The sequence below is a fragment of the Hermetia illucens genome, chromosome 6, assembly GCF_905115235.1.
Source record: "Hermetia illucens chromosome 6, iHerIll2.2.curated.20191125, whole genome shotgun sequence".
Classification (NCBI taxonomy): domain Eukaryota; kingdom Metazoa; phylum Arthropoda; class Insecta; order Diptera; family Stratiomyidae; genus Hermetia; species Hermetia illucens.
The window spans coordinates 40130129-40147525 of record NC_051854.1 but is presented as its reverse complement, the minus strand read 5'-3'; the positions used below and the strand labels follow the sequence as shown (position 1 = coordinate 40147525).

The 17397-nt window shown below is 40.4% G+C and overlaps 1 protein-coding gene across 4 annotated transcripts; it reads right to left on the bottom strand.

Moving 5' to 3' along the window:
* Positions 1 to 10091: 10091 nt before the first annotated feature.
* Positions 10092 to 16541, bottom strand: LOC119659667 (achaete-scute homolog 1a). 4 transcript variants are annotated; one of them, XM_038067890.1, is made up of 5 exons: positions 16399 to 16541; positions 10903 to 11054; positions 10721 to 10838; positions 10394 to 10605; positions 10092 to 10330 (listed from the first exon to the last, which is right to left on the bottom strand). In XM_038067890.1, the coding sequence occupies exons 1-5, from the start codon at positions 16443 to 16445 to the stop codon at positions 10218 to 10220; spliced, it is 642 nt and encodes a 213-aa protein (XP_037923818.1). In that variant the 5' UTR covers positions 16446 to 16541; the 3' UTR covers positions 10092 to 10217. The 4 variants fall into 4 exon arrangements, with proteins under 4 accessions (XP_037923818.1, XP_037923819.1, XP_037923817.1 ...); XM_038067891.1 differs by having other exon boundaries at positions 10394 to 10602; XM_038067889.1 differs by having other exon boundaries at positions 10093 to 10330; positions 10394 to 10602; positions 10706 to 10838.
* Positions 16542 to 17397: the final 856 nt, after the last annotated feature.

Sequence of the window (17397 nt, the reverse complement as noted above, 5' to 3'; positions counted from 1 at the left end):
TCCAGCAACGAGCGAAGTTGGTTCTCGTCTTTGGCATACAATTTGATGTCGTCAATGTACATCAAATGGCTTAATGTACATTTCGACAATATGCCATGCTTGACTTGGAACCCGTATTTGCTTTCATGCAAAAGATGGGATAGCGGATTCAAAGCCAAACAAAACCACAGTGGGCTTAGAGAGTCGCCTTGGAAAATGCCACGCCTGATTGGTATCTCTCCTGATGTTTGCGAAGATACCGATAGCTTCGTGCTCCAATTCTTCATTGCTGTTCTCAGTAGAAGAACGACATTCGGGTTAATTTTATACAAGCGTAACACTTGTAGTAACCACGAATGTGATATGGAGTCAAAGGCTGATTTATAATCGATGTAGGCTGTCGAGATGTTTCGTTTTTGGTGGACAGCCTGCTTTACAGCTACCGTATCGATTATAAGCTGTTCTTTGCAGCCTCGGAAGCCTTTTGCGCATCCTTTTTGCTCCTCAGCTATCAATTTATGAACATCAAGATGTTTTGAGATGTTCGCGCACAGAACTGAAGTGAAGCTTGTAGATGGTAGGAAGACAAGTAATTGGTCGACATTTTGAAGGGCAAGAGACACCCTGTTCCTTGGGGATGAGGAAAGTTATCCCCTTGGTGAAAAATGGTGGAACTAAATCAGGATCGGCAATCATCTGATTAAATTGATTTGCCAATATCCTGTGAGTGCTCTTGAACCGCTTCAGCCAGAAGTTGTGAATCTTGTCAACTCCTGGCGCCTTCCAGTTACCTGCCTTGTCAAGGACTGCTTTAACGTCGACTTCAGTTACGTCAGGCATGGTCATTTCGGGGAGGGCCTCGCATGAATGCATAAGGTGTGGGAGCCACGCTGCTTCTAAATTGCAACGACTGGATTCGCTCCAAACACTTCTCCAGAAGTCTTTTGCCTGATCCAGATTGAGGTTACTTTCCCTACCTGAGTTGATGAGATTTTTGTAGAATCCTCGTTGGTTCTGGAAGAACAAGGTGTTGTCTGTCCTTCGCTGAAAGCTTTTCTGATACCCACGGATGCGATTGGAGCATACCGCAAGTTTCTGCTTCAGCACCTCAAGGATTTCTTCGATTGGCATATCATTGGACAGATGGTAGTTTCCAATGATGTTCGCAACGCATCTGTGCACTCTTGGTGATGGATTTCCAAGGAGTGCTTGCGTCACACGACCAATCTCCTTTCTCAACTTTTCGACTCTTTTGTTGAGTCGAAACACCCAGAACGGTAAAGTCCATCTGCGCATACCTCTGTTATTCGCACTAAGATATTGGTTATGGAGACGAATAACCGTGGCAGCTGCAACATAGATCAGGCTGTGAACCTCTGTAGCAGTAATCTCGCTAGCCAAACGATCAGCCAAAATTCTGTCAACGGCAGCAATGATGTTAGTAGTTGCCGAAGTAAACTTCAGTTTTGGGATCCCTGGCCTAGCGTCTGGGAGAATCTCAGCATACTGTGTGAATGCGACCTGGAATGCGGTCAAAGCCTCATTATAAATTGGGTCGACATACCCAGTTACTAAGCTTCTCCTGACTACTGGATTCATGGAGTGCCTTACAGGTGGAGTACTTGTGTTACTCCTTTGACTAGTCCGGTAATTTGATGACTCCAGCCCGAGCTCAAGTGAAACCTCTTGGAAGATTTGTTGCCTAGTTGGTAAGGCAACTCGGTTGTTATTCACGATCACTCGGTACTGGTTGACGACGTTCTGTTCCGGAACATGACTTAGCTCCGGAAATCGGGTTATGAACGCGTCATGTAGTCGATGTCTGTACCCTGATGGATTCCGTTCCAAATCCGTGACACGGTAATAGGCGCGGACGATAAATTCGTTGAGTTGGTTCGTCCAAATCATACGACGCCTAGGTCTCCCGTCCCTGGTGGTTGACGGCATAACCGCCAAAACATCCAAGGGCGAAGAGCCGCTCTGATGTTGTTGAACGACCCTTAACCGTGTTGGGTACTGTCTTCGTGTCCCCGGGGTCCCATTAAGAGAATTTAAATTATTTTCCCCAATTTTATTCCCACGAGTATTGGGGAAGCAGTCAACCCTGCAACAGAGCCCCAATGTTGCAATGCCCCATGGTTACCTCCAAAGGTAGGGAAGGTATTTGGAGGGGAGCCGCTGAAATACAGTGTAACGTCACTGCAATTCATCCGATAGGCGCGTCGATCCCTTCACCACGGATTACGGATTTGTTAAGGAGGTTTACTCCCCCTGATCGGGAAGAATCGGTAAGGGAGGACGAACACAAAGGGAAACGTTCTGCTTGTCCGCGGGTACTTATTTACAAGATTAACTTGCGATATTCGTAGCTGACCCGGTGGGTCATGTCATTATCCGCAACCCATGACACGCGCCTGGTCGCATGCAGCTCTGTGTTTGCAACTCAGGTGAGGGTAAACCTGGTACGCCAGGTATATATATATATATATATATACGCTTGTATAAAATCAACCCGAATGTCGTTCTTCTACTGAGAACAGTAATGAAGAATTGGAGCACGAAGCTATCGGTATCTTCGCAAACATCAGGAGAGATACCAATCAGGCGTGGCATTTTCCAAGGCGACTCTCTAAGCCCACTGTGGTTTTGTTTGGCTTTGAATCCGCTATCCCATCTTTTGCATGAAAGCAAATACGGGTTCCAAGTCAAGCATGGCATATTGTCGAAATGTACATTAAGCCATTTGATGTACATTGACGACATCAAATTGTATGCCAAAGACGAGAACCAACTTCGCTCCTTGCTGGACATCACCATCCAGTTCAGCAGGGATATCGGCATGCAGTTGGGTTTGGAGAAATGTCGCATAAAAACAATTGTTCGGGGAAAACACACCGGCAACGAAGGATACAGCCAAAATAACATCGGAATTGAGGGCATGGATTCGGACGACGTCTACAAATACCTCGGCATATTGCAAGCAACAACACCTGCTGTGGCAATTATGAAATCTAAGTTGCTGGGGGAATTTGAGCGGCGTCTGGATCTTGTCCTTAAAACTGAGCTGTACGGGAAAAATAAAATCATGGCAATCAACACCTTCGCCATTCCCGTCCTTCTATACACTTTATACACTTTCGGTGTGATACAGTGGAGTAATACTGATTTAGAATCTGTCAATAGACGGGTAAGGGTAGTTCTTGCAAACAACAACATGCACAATAGAGCTGCCGAAAAATTGAGGATCACTATCCCACGTCATCAGGGAGGAAGGGGGGTACTTGATTTAAAAACGATGCACTACAATCAAGTGCATTCTCTTCGTGAGTTTTTCTATGAGAAACAATCCTCTAGCCAAATACATCAGGCTACCGTCATGGCAGATAATAAATTATCTCCTTTGAACTTGAGAAGCAGAGAATGGGATCCCATGTCGAATGTTACTTCAGTCCAACAGAAGATCGACATGTGGAAAGAGAAACCCATTCACGGAGGTCATATAAAAAATTTGTTGTTGTCAGGCATTGACATCGAAGCCTCCAACAAATGGTTGACAAATGGTGTACTTTTCTATGAGAACGAAGCATTCCTAACTTCAATTCAGGATGCTCCGCTCCCAACAAAAAATTATAAACGGTACATTCTTCACGACTCCTCAATCACCAACTCCAGTTGTAGGTTATGCAACTGTGAAGAGGAGACCATCCAGCACATAACATCTGCGTGCAGGATGTTGAGCGGTACCGAGTACACCAATCGTCATAACTCCGTCTGCAAGATTCTCCATCAAAACCTTGCGTTGAAGTATAACTTAGTGGCAACCTACCATCCTTACTATAAGTATACTCCGCAGAGAATCTTGGAAAATGATCGGGTCAAACTACTGTGGGACCACACTATTGCCACCGACCACAGTGTTAATCATAACAGACCCGATCTAGTTCTGCTTCTGAAGGAAGAACGAGCGTGCTTTATAATCGATGTAGCCGTACCGTTGGACCGGAACACTGTTGAAAAACAGCACGAAAAAATCCGGAACTACGGCCCCTTGGCAGACGATATGAAGCAGACTTGGAGACTACAAAAGATCCAAGTAGTCCCAGTAATAATTTCAGCGACGGGATTAGTCCCGCAGAACTTACATAAAGCGCTGAAAACGCTCGATCTTTGGGCTGGACTATACATGGAGATGCAAAAAGCAGTTATCCTTGCAACCTGTGCTATAGTCCGAAGAGTCCTGTCCGGTAACAATCTGACCTAATGGGTTTCAGTCTTGATCCGCACTGTCTTCAATATAAGATCCATGTCTCTGTAGTGTAGGACCTCCGCGTCATTGGCTGAAGTGTTTGCGACAATCGGGATGTAGCAATACATTTTCGCATGGTCGCACACACTTTGCGTTAAAACGCATCATCGCTGTGATGTGGGCCTTTGGATGTTGCCTTCAGCCCATCCTTAGGTTGGTCGCCCCTCGGTCCGGTTGGGCGGGAAGAGGGTCCATGGGCTTTTTGATATATATATATATATATAACTCGTCGCACTGTGGTTTTGCATTATCTACATACCCATATTCGGGATAAGCCTGTGTGTCCACCTACCATACTTTGTCTGGTTCCATGCTGTTTGCCACACGGCCGAGATAATTGGCCTAAATCACTATGTTTTCTTAGACTCGTTTCTTCTGCGTAAGCGGCTCGCCTCATTATTTAAAATATGTACCGGAATCATCCCCGAAATTATGCATTTTGCCTCATATGGTGTCTTACGATGAGGAAAGCATGCCGGAAGGAGCATTGGAGCCGATATGCAATTTCAAGCTGCCTGCCATTTTCTTAACTATTTATTGCTGATACTTACACTGTATAAGAGGACAGCTGACGACTCGCGATAAAGTTAGTTAATTTAGTTTACTGAGGGGAGCCACAGCTCTGGACACTTAGGCCATTTTAGACCCATTATACTATCCCCGTAATCGTCTATTCAATGACTTCCCGCGTTCGCAGGCTTTAGCGAATCTGAGAACATTCTCCAGAGGCAGAGAGTGTGCAGATTCTTCATTGAAGAAAACCTTTTCAAGGTGTCTTCGTCTGAGATCTGAGGAGGCTGGGCAGATGCATAAAAAGTGCAGGGCCGTTTCCTCCTCCTCCTTACATTGGCTGCACATAACCGAAACCACTACCCCAATCTATTCCATATGGTAGTTTAAGGAGCAGTGTCCCCTCAAAAGCCCTACTAGGGTTTTCATGTACCACTTCTTAAGCGACAACAAAAATGCCGCTCTAGTGGTCCTAGGCTCTTTCATAAGGATTTTCGCTTGCCGCAAGAGTCCAAATTTCTCCACTCGATTGCGTGAATCCTTGCAATTTCACCCTTCAGAGTAGGCTTGACAGTAGGTGGTCGGATTCCAAGTGCTGGTTCTAGCCCCACCATTGTGGATCCAGACCCCCGGCGAGCCAGTCTGTCAGCCTCCTCAGTACTGGCGATGTTGGAGTGCCCCGGCACCCACATGAGGAATGTTTCGTTCAGTCCGCCAAGTTTCAGCAGCACCTGGTGGCAATTCCACTCCAACTGGCTTGATATGTCGTTACTGTTTATTGCTGATAATGCCGTCCGACTGACGGAACAGATTCGAATGGTGCGTCCCCTCCATTTCTGTCGCAGACATTCTTCTGCTGCCAATGAAATTGCATATATCTTCGCCTGGAATATGGTCGTCATTTTTCCGAGGAGTCGGGTCAGTTCAAAAATCGGATTCCCCGAGAACACCCCTGCGCCCGATCCGCCCTCCATGACTGACCCGTCGGTGAAGATTATTAAGTCTGTAATCTGAAAAGGCCATTTGTCGACCATTCTTCTCTTTCGGTGTTTACGACAGTGTATGTCTTTTCAAAGACAAATCTATATGTCCGGATAGCTGAGTGGTTAGAGCACAAGGCTGTCGTACGGAAGGTTGCGGTTCAAATCTCGCTGGTGGCAGAGGGATTTGTATCGTGATTTGACGTCGGATACCAGTCGACTCAGCTGTGAATGAGTACCTGAGTCAAATCAGGGTAATAATCTCGGGCAAGCGCAATGCTGACCACATTGTCTCCTACAGTCTACTGTAGTGTACCGTTACGGTCTTGAATGAAGTGCTCTAACACACTTCAAGGCCCTGATTATTAATCTATATGATCGGTTGGCATCAGAGCTACTCGCGATAAAAGTAATGGAGGACTGTGTTTCGGGCCATAAATATTGGGACGCATCATTGTTCAGATTCGAGTCAAAAGTTACTCCCAGGCATTTTAGTGATGATTGAGAGCGAAAAACATGTGCACCGATGCAATTTCGTACAATTTTCTGTTCCCGCCGCTTGTAAAAACTAGCAGTTCGTAGTTTTCAAGCCAACATCTCCAGATAGTCTGCTGATGTAGATCTCAACTTCAACGAGATTGTGGGATATTATCTGCGACAACAACAGCTTGTTTAGGTACTGGGACCCATAGAACGCCATCATACATTATATTCCATAGCAGAGGACCAGGAACGAACTTCTGCTGAACATCTCCCGTATATTGTACGTCTTTGACCCTTCGTTCGAATCGTGGAGTAACTTTCATTGTCCGAAGTAGTCGATGATTATATTCAGTATATATTAAGGCTTTTGTGCCGCGATGAGCGCTTTGATGATATGGTTTCATTTCGGGAAATGGAACAAGTTCTTGATATAATAAATAACTACGATTATTAGATATACCCGGTTAAAGATTATTTGCACAAAAGCCTCGGCCATTCTTTTAAGAAAGCAGTTAGGATGCTGCAAGCTGTGAACACTTGTGCGAATATACTTGGTGATTGCCACTTTCAGTGCCTTCCTAGGACGTTCATACCCTGGTGTGTTTCTTTGGTGTTGACTTCATTCTTTGGCCTGCGAATATTCCGTACGGTATTTCGCTATTTCAGTGTTTCTCTAGCATTTGGGGTTGCTTTTTTGAGAGCATACACGTTTCGGCGTGCAATCCTCACATATTGGATATATTTGTTAGGAAAACTGCCACGCCTTATCTACGTCGTGATTTTGTGACCAATGTGTTCCTGATTTCTTTAGGTTATGATTTTCTGTCTGGATAATATATGTATATCGCTTGGTGGCCGCTAACCTGAAAGTGTAGATGCTTGACTAGTTAGTCACTTACGAAAGTATATATATTCATATACGTCCGTTTCCCAAACGCCTTAATGGAGATTCTTGTATTCTTCACAGACAATAGGAATGTTCGACAGAAAGTATATAAAATGAAAGTCAAAAGTAAAGCAAGACATGAGCAGCTTCACAATGATTTAAATTTACCCATTTATTTACTAAAAGCAATCCTGATACTCACCGTAATATGGTTGTCATACTTAGAAGACAGTGTGGGTTTTTAGCGCAGTCTTTCGTTAATAATTTTCCACTTTACAGCTTCAATTTATCGGGGTCGCTAATGGAGTCCGTCCCCATGTGTCCAAACTTATTTTAAGCATTTCTTCAGAGATATTTGCTCGCGTAGACTGCACATGACCCGTCCAATATAAACTTTACCCGCAGATCGCTAATGCTACAGGCATGGTTAGGGTCGCTGTCTGTTCTCACCTTAGGCTCTTCACAGCACTGGGAAAATTTCTTCCACTTGAGGTGGCCTCGTCAAGATCTTTGCACTCTATCACACTAATGGTCGACTTACACGTATGGTGGCTTGCCCGCCGAGTAAAGTCTCGATATTCTTTTGGAGATCGTCGTGCTCATTATTTTTCTTTGATAGCTCGAACAGCAGTCCTCTTTTTTGTGTTTGTCTAATCGGCGCAACATTGTTGTTAAACTCCTTTAGTGGAGGATCTGCTTTAACCTTGCGCAGAATATTAGCATAGGATATGCCCTCTTTTGCTGGTCTTATCTAAGCATCTTGGTGGTTCCGTTTCCGAAGTATTCCAACTTGGGCTTGGATACCTTTAGCTGTAGACTGTTTCTTTACCAACATTGGCCAATATTTTGGTAGGGGACCTTCCTTTTATTCATTTGGGCCTGTTGGTGTGAGATTGTCGCACCCCACTTACGGCTGAACGTATTGTCACGAAATTTAGGGAGAAAGTATGGTTTGAAAATTCCTTTACATATACCAAGTAACAGCATTTTCTGTTGATTTTAGGGGTGAGGGGATATGCCCATGTATGGTGTCAAATGAAAGGGCTCAATTAGTATTTTCCATAACTGATCTTATTTTGTGGAACCTCAAGCAATTACGAGGGTCGTTTGAAAAGTTCGTGCAAAGTCAGAGAGATGACACTACTGTCACGTATCGAAGTCAGTTCAGTTAGCCGTATATCGTGCAGAGCACACACGTAGTTTCTGTCAGATCGTTCTATTTCTTTGTGCCAATGCCAATGCCAAGATTGAATCGAGGAAGTCGAGTGATTTTCAAAAAATGGACGAACTAGAATTTCGTGTGGTTATAAAATATTACTTTATGAAAGGCAGAACGCCTCAGGAGACTAAAGAGAGTTAAATATTATGGTGGCTCTGTATCTTCCATTAGAACTATTAAGTGGTTTCAAAATTTTCGGAGTGGGTATATGGGTACGAGTGACGCTGAACGTTGGACGCTGGATGCCTTGTTGAGGTTACTACTCAAGAAATCATTAATAAAATCTATGATATGGTGCATGATTGCTAGTGCTGTGGATATCTCGAATAAACGGGCAGATAATATAATATTTTGCGTACACATTTGGACCTGAAAAAGTTAGCCACAAGATTGCTCACACTTCACCAAAAACAAAATGTGTGAAGTATTGTATTGTTCCAGAAGAATCCGCAGGACTTTAAGTATCGCTTCGTCACTGTGGATGAAACTTGGATCCATCAGCACACTCCTGAGACCAAGGAACAACTTGAATAATGGGTTATCAATGGGGAATCTGCGCCAAAGAGGCAAAGACAGCTCCTTCGGCGGGAAAGATTATGGCGACTGTTTTTTTGGAATTCGCAAAGAATCATCCGCATCGACTATCTGGAAAAGGGTACAACTATCAGAGGTGCATATTATTAATCGTTATTGAACCGTTTGAGAACCGAGCTGCAAAAAAAACGCCTACAATTGGCCCACAAAAAAGTCTTTTTTTATCACGACAACGCATTAGCACACACCTCGATAGTTGGGAATGCAAAATTAATGGAAATAGCTTTCTAACTCTATTCATAGAAACTTAGGAATTTTACTTATCAAGGACGAAATACGGTGCGATGGTTGAGTTGACTGAACATCAGCCATTCGACCTTGTTACCCTGGGATCGAATTCCCATTTGCCAAGATTGTTTATGCTCCTCTGTGTGCAATTTTGCTGCTGTAGGCCCATCAATAGCACAGTACTAAATTCGTCTGATGGTATCTAGGACAGCGTTATCGCCTATGAAGGTGAAAACAGCGGCTTGGGCTCAAATTATTTTATTTTCCAATTAAATAAAGGGTTAACCTTTTCTAAGATTTTGTGTATCTTGTCCGTCCCAGGGTCCCAGGGTCAGAGGGATTGGTTTACAGTCTGTATGAAAGTTAATCTGTTTGTCGATCACACGCGATTTATGATATTAGGAAACATTATACCTATTGACCCAAAATTTAGTGAAAATGGAACTCAAATAAATGACATTCATTATTTTATGTTGGTAGTTAAAAATTCAAAAATCTAAATAAGTCATAATGACCTTTTTATATGATATCTCAAACAAAGTTAATAGGAGTCGGGACCGAAGAGAGATAATTCGGCCCAGGGTGAAAATTATGCGTAATACGGAGGCCGAGGTGAAAATTATATGGGAGCCCTAGTTTTCATCGAACTCCCACGAGAAACCGGGCCCGGCAGTAATCCACGCTTTCAAGCCCCCTCTTCGGGCCTGATAATAGTATATTTGTAAATCCACTGGAGGCCCCCTGAAAGAATTATTTTATAGTATATATGTACGGAGCGCGATATTGAAAAGTCTGGTAAAAGTCCTGATATTGCGAACATAGTCATAGTATAGAACATGAGAAACACATTAAACTGAATGGTCTGACATACTTAATGCATATAAAGTGGGAGCTTTCGTGAGTTTTATCAATACATATTTATTGCTTCTTGTCCCATATATAAGTTGAAGTTCATAAATAACTCTAAATTATAATTATAAATAAATAATATTTCTTAGGAAGACAATTTCATTCTGACTTAATTGAATATTTTTAGTTGGGGCAAGTAGGATCCGAGGTCAGCGCTAATGACGTGAGCAATGTTCTTCTACCTGGGTGAACCCCTAAGTTTTCCCAATTAATCCAAGATAATCTAGCCGTCAAATCTAATAAAAAAAAGAAATATTTTTCGTAATCATCTTGAAATCTGAATTGAAAAATCAATTTACCACTTGTATTCCAATGTGCACGATCTGCTTTAATTTCTCCGCGAAGGCATTTCTCAACATATGTAAGTGGATCGTAATCGGCTTCCAAAACCTCCCTTAGTAGAGCAATATATGCTATAGCTAGTCGTAGGGTGTCAATTTTGCTGAGTCGCTTCTCATAAGGAAATGTTGGTACGTGCACACGTAGCTCATCGAAAGCAGAATTTATGCTGCTAAGGAGCACGAAAAAAATATTGAAATATATTAATTTAAATCACTTATGACGTAGTCAATTTATGTATATTCGAAGAAATATAATAAAAATATAGATACCCATTCGGAGCAGACCTCAGCATGCGTTTCCTTTCACGGATGTTCGCTTGCTGTCGCTGAACTTTGTAAGGGCCGCCATAGTTTGGTACGTTTGGAGTTAAACTTAAATTTGGTGTTGATGAATCTAAGCAATCTTCATGGAAAGAGAAAAGACTCCTTTCAGTACATTTTTAAGCGATTGAGTATATGCATATTACCTGTATGATGCAGATATTGTTGTTGAATTTGTCGCAAATTGTTTGGAGTTAGTCTCAAATTATTTGCAGAGCTGTTGATGTGTTGCCCGGCATATACGCAAGATGGCAGCTCATTGATTATGTCTTCGTCAAAGTTATGAAAATTGATGTGACTGGAAAGAATAAAGTCGAATTAAAAAAAGATTAGTGGAGTAATTCCTGGACAAAAAATGTCCATATTTATAAGTATTTCTTATGTTTGCTATAAACTAAGTGAGCAGTATGCTTCAGACCTCCGTCTTTCTGGGAGATCGATTGGATTACTTCTTAACTTTCTGTGCCATTTTGGTTCATGGCCACCCATTTAATAGGGAAGTGGACTGCATTGCAAGATGTAATCAGCAATAGAAATGCCTCCCTTCTCCAATATGTGACTATTTTTATATATTATCTGTCCGTGCACCAATTGAGTTCATCCTTGACCCAAGGCAAGTAAGTGTTAATGAAACTTGCAGCTTCAGTCTAGTCTTTACTTAATGCTGACGCTGGGGAACTTGCCTTACCCTATTTTAGACAAACTAGCCAAGGCAACTTTGGTTCTGTTCATCTAATGTTCATTGTCAATGTTACTAAAAACAACACCAAATTGATATTTAGATTTTCCCGACGCACAAAAAATTTTATCCATCGATGGGGATGGAAATCATTTGAGTTTTGCTTTTGTTGGTGTCCCGATGGCTGGTGGTCAGAGCGCAAGTCTATTGGGCAGAAAGCCACGGCTCAAATCCCACTGGTGGCAGTAGGATTTGTATGTGTGGCTGTCGAATACTAGTCGACTCAGTTGTGAATGAGTACCTGAGTCAAATCAAGGTAATAATCATCGGCCAGTGCAGCGCTGACCACATTGACTCCTACAGGGTACTGTAATCCTTTACGGTTTTGAATGAAATGCTCTGAGGCCCTTCAAGACCCTGATCCAATTGGATTGTCGCGGCAATTATTATTATCAAAATAGATTGATTGCTATTAATACCCTTGATAAGACCATCGACAAACTTGGCAATTATCTCATAGTAAAATATGTTGGACCAAAATAATATCATATTTATGAAGAATTTCTATTCCCTTAATCAGTGCAATGATCATTTTGTTCACTAAAAGCAGCGATATAAGCATGCATCGATAGCCTTACGTTTCCTTATTTAGATAGTTTGATTTTATGATACCTTTTTAGTACGCTGGTCTACAGTTTTTTTGGGACGAAATTGCCATTTCAAATTTTCTCAATTCGTTGGTGCAAAGAATATTTCATTACCGCTTCAATATTGAGTAAAGAATGAAAAAAGATTGCGGTAAGAAAGGGAACTAACTTCAGCGACTTCAAGGACTGCTGGTCATGGAATCAATTATGCACATTGTACTAATGTTAAGGGTTAAGGCCACTGTAGAAATTTCAAAAAATCCTTCTTTTGTTTGTTTTTTTGGTGAAAGAATACTCTGAGACCTTAAAATTGACGTAGTCAAAGAATTAAGATGGGAAAACTATCTAAATACTTTTATACTGAAAATTTCAGATGCGTTTTTCTCGAAATTACATTTTTCAAGTTGGCCGGACTCATAACTCGAACAAATATTGACAATCGGCTTGAAATTTGAACTGTATATTTATAATAACATTCTGCATTGAAGTACATAGGATTTTTACGATGCGCTTCTTAGTTTTTAAGGTTTTGTGTAAAACAAAACCTTATTAAAATCGATTCAATGTCTGTCTGTCTGTCACACGCATTTTTCTCCAAAACGGCTGAACCGATCAGAACGAAATTCGGTGGACAGATGGGAACTATGAAATCCCACGCATACAGTGAGTGGCATAAATTTAGGTGGAGTTTAAAGGGGGCCTCCCATACATGCAAAGGGGGGATTCAAAAATTTTTTTCACCGGATATAGCTGTGTAGGGTATCAAATGAAAGGCTTCGATTTGTACTTTCCGGAACTGACATTAGTTTTGGCATAAATTGTAAAGTGCGTGAGTAATGAGTCAAAATGTACGCACTTGAAGTGAGACAGGACTCATTTTCGGAAACTACCCAACCTAAAAATCCGGAAAAAATCGGAGTGGTGCGCCTAGATGAAATCTAGGCCTCAAAATATGTCCCATTCCGATATCTGCTCAAATAAACTTACTAATAGTATATTACTACTTTATAGAAATTTACTGATAAACCCCCCTTAAATTCATCCTAGGACTTCCGAATTTTGTACCAGCATAGAGGACAATATTTTTTATATCCATGCAAAATTTCGTAGAAACCTGGCAATTAACGCCAAAGTTATAGCAGTTCAAACTTAGCAATTTCGCGCGAATTTACCGCTTCCAAAGCCATGCAAATCAGATGCTGACGTCATAATTACCCGGAATAATTGACATTCGCGTGGAATATTAAAGTCGCATTTATGAAGAATCTACTTATCTGCAGCACTTTTTAAGATTTTATGTAATCTAATCTTCGAGAGATGTCCTATTTCGGTATCTGCTCAAAAAATTTACTAATAGTATATTATCAACTTTTCAAAATTGACTAAAAAACTTCCCTTAAGTTCATCCTAAATGTACTAAATTGCACTAATTTTCACCGACATAGAGGACAGCCTCGTGCATACACATGCCAAGTTTCATGAAAATCCAATTATTATTGGGAAAGTTATAGCAATTCAAACTTATCAATTTCGTGCTAATTAACAGGATCCTAAGCCATACAAATAAGATGCTGACGTCATAATTAACGAGAATAATTGAAATTTGAGTGAAATATTAAAATTCCATTCAAGAAGAATCTAATTCTCCCTAGCCCTTTTTTATATTTGATGTTGGTTAAATTGTTGGCATTTGCTAATAATATTAAACTCAGAGTGAGAAGCGTATGAGGTTGACTATTTCAATACAGGGCTTTCCATCAAATGATTTATTTAAATTACTCTCTAAAAAATAGAAGCCAATAGAATTTTTAACTATGTGACACGGAACTGTCAGGCTCACCGCTCCTCACATCTTCTTCTTTTTCTTCAGCTTTCAGTTCACAAGCGGGGTCGGCTCGTCGTGATCGGTTTCGTCATTTTATTTTATCAAATGCCTGATCAGGATGTAATCGCGAGACCTTCAAATCCCCATCCAGTGTATCATGCCACCATTGTTTTGGCCGGCTTTTTGGTTGCTTACCATTGACTTCGATGTTCTCACCAACACTGGTTCTCGTGAATTCTCGTTAGCGTGAATTACGTGACCACACCATCGAAAACGCCTCTCTTGCAGTTTTTCCACGATCGGTGCAAACCCATACCGATCGCGGATATTCTCATTTCAGGCGTGATCAAAACGTGTCACGCCACCAATGCAATGCAACATCTTCGTCCCCATTACCGCAAGACGCCTTTCATTGTCCTTTAAAGTCAACACTCAAACTATAGAGAGCGACAGGCGGACGACATTGCAGTAAATTTTAGTTTTTTGACGTGCGCTGATACGTCGATCCAAAGAACACCAGTTGCGGAATGTCACTTCATCCAGGTGGCGTTAATGCTTGAAACATTTCATTACGCAGTTCTCCATTGGCTAGTAGCATTGACTCGAGATATTTAAATCGCTCAGTTCTTTCAATGGCAGTAATCCGCCCCTCCAGATATTTAAATCGCTGAGTGCTGGCAATGGCGGTAACCTGCCCAGAACTGGGCGATTTCAATATCTCGGGTCAATGCTATAAGCCAATGGAGAACTACGTTATGCTCCTCACATAGGGAAACACAAAACCTTTTATACCTGAAGCGTCAAGCTTCCGGTTTCCCGACTTGTTTTTCTATTAAATAAATTTTGTCGAAAATTCTAATTTTTTTTCAAAGTGCGTCTGTTTTGACATTGACAAATTGATATATCCAAAAAGTGCTGTGTACTTCTCTGGTTATATATGTATATAACCGAGAAAAAATTCGTCCTACATTAAAAATTGTAGACAAAATCGAAAAGGTTTTAAAATTGAAAAGGTTTTAAAATGTGGACTGATACTTCTTTCGCTCTTATAAAATAAATTACTAATATTGTAAACGATCATGGTATTGACAGTGCAATGGTTGAGTTGTTGAAGCCTTGACCACTCAATCCCTTTAGGGAAGAGGACTTATCACAGCAATAAATATTATGATAATGTGAGCTTTATTCATAGGAAAAATTAACAATTCCAAAAAGAGACTGTGTGCATGCCCCATAATCCCCAATGAAAAGGGGACATACAATCATAGCAACAATTGGTAACCCATATTTAGATCTATACTTTTCAGACAATTCCTTTTAAATTGAGAAAACCCCCAATACTCCCTCAAATTGTAAATAAATTTGTACTATTTAGTGTAATTATTAATAACGGTCATTAAAGCATCTTACTGATTCATTTGATGATATATTTTCCCTTTAGCTTTTATTGACTTCGATAGGGTATGGTATTATAAAATGTCTAGTTAAAGAATGCATTTTGAAACCTTTCCTTGTTGTAAAGAACATAGGCTTAATGCCATCATATGCGGTGTTATACCTGGTTATAGATAATAGCCCGGAACTTCGAAATTCACTGACAATGCGACAATTGAAAACACTACTCCAATCTTCAACCAGTTGGCCAAATTCCCTATAGTCACCTTAGAAAGATTGTGCCTAGCCTACAAAACAGGGAGGGGAAATAAACACTCAAAGGAAAAACAGGCACATCCATCACAAAAAATAGATTTGCTGCGGCCTAGTCAGAGATACAAAATATTCCGGAGGCAGGCATGCAAAAGGAAACTTAATACAACTGAATCTTATAGCGGGAAGTATATATATATATGTAAAACTAATCATTATATATATATTACATTATTATATATAAAACTAACATTATAGAAAAATTATATAAAACTAATAAATAAAAGCCTGATTTGAGGAAAATATAAAAATGGTTGAAGTCCTACAGAAATTCCAAAATTGAAAGAATGAATGATTTATTTGTTAGTTTTTTTTAGTATTGAGTGGATGGAATGAGCTAGACTTGTAATCGAATCGGCAGAACTTTTCACTTCATATCGCGTCATCTATTTTACTTTGTATTATTTTTGTTTAGTTTGTGTTATAGTATAATTTCCTTTGAATCCTCAAAAGATAAGTTGAGAGTAATTCACAGGTCATTTCCGAAAATTACTTTCTTTGCGAAACATTTGAACTGCATTTTTTTTAGTAAGAGTTACATAAGTATCACGAAATAACTTTAGAACTTTGTATATATTTTTACAATACTATCCTCATCTACGACAATATTTAAAGTTTTTTAATTTTTTATCACCCAAGTGGTTATTATTGTAACTGTAATGACAATATTGAAACATAATTAAGATAATTTTATTATATGCACATAAAGCACATTATATTCACAATTATCACTTTTTTTTTATATCAGCACTTTCAATCTTGTATAGACACACTATAGACAAACCTCAATGGTGGTGAAGAGGAAGAATCTGGAAGTTGATTTCTGGACATTATTCCTTCAGGATAATCACAGCTAACCGCAGAATTTCACAGTAACCTTCCGATATATGAAAACAACTCCGACTATACCATATCCTTATTTGCGATTGAAATTTATACCAACATACAAAGGATACGCGCTACCGATCAATAAATGGGAGGAGACTGTTGAGGCGTTTCCTTCTGATAAAAATGGCTGACGAGAATAAAATACAGACTACAGGGTGATTTTCTGTACTTTTAGGTTTTGAAGAGTAATTCAAATGGTGGTAGCATTCAAAAAGGCTAATTTTGTTCTAATGTATTTAATGAGGAATGTACTAATTTGGTTTGTACGGACGAAAATTTACGTATGCATTAGTTTGAAGATTTTTGTAGGAAACTGCAGATTGAATGCACCATTAATTGCAAGTAAACATTTTTGCCGTTTGTATTATGCTAATTAGGAATTTTCGTTATCGTAACGACCAGATGATTACTGTGCTGATTGAGAAATGTAAAATGTTCCGGATATAAATATAATTCGCCGCCACCTCGGCACATGCGTAATACATGTTTTTTGCCCATTCTTTTTAAAATTCATTTTCCGGTATTCTAATTTAATTCTCCCCCGAAATTTATGCTCATAGGGTTTTTTATTTTTCGCGCGAAACAAGCTGTTAATTCCCTTTCGCATTTTCGCATACTCAAATGTCTGCATGAGTTATTTGCTGATATAGTGGGTCAAACGCATAATCAGACAAAGAGTGCTCCATGTTTTCATCATCATCATCATCAACGGTGCAACAACCGGTATCCGGTCTAGGCCTGCCTTGATAAGGAACTCCAGACATCCCGGTTTTGGGCCGAGGTCCACCAATTCGATATCCCTAAAAGTTGTCTGGCGTCCTGGCCTACGCCATCACTCCATCTTAGGCAGGGTCTGCCTCGTCTTTTTTTTCTACCATAGATACTGCCCTTATAG

Excerpts from the sequence above, each read along its gene's own strand:
- LOC119659667 (XM_038067888.1), bottom strand. The coding sequence starts at position 16,445 with ATGTCCAGAAATCAACTTCCAGATTCTTCCTCTTCACCACCATTGAG. Across the intron at positions 11,055-16,398 it reads TCCTCTTCACCACCATTGAG|TCACATCAATTTTCATAACT; the intron begins GTTTGTCTATAG and ends TATTCTTTCCAG. Across the intron at positions 10,839-10,902 it reads ACAATATCTGCATCATACAG|ATTGCTTAGATTCATCAACA; the intron begins GTAATATGCATA and ends CTTTCCATGAAG.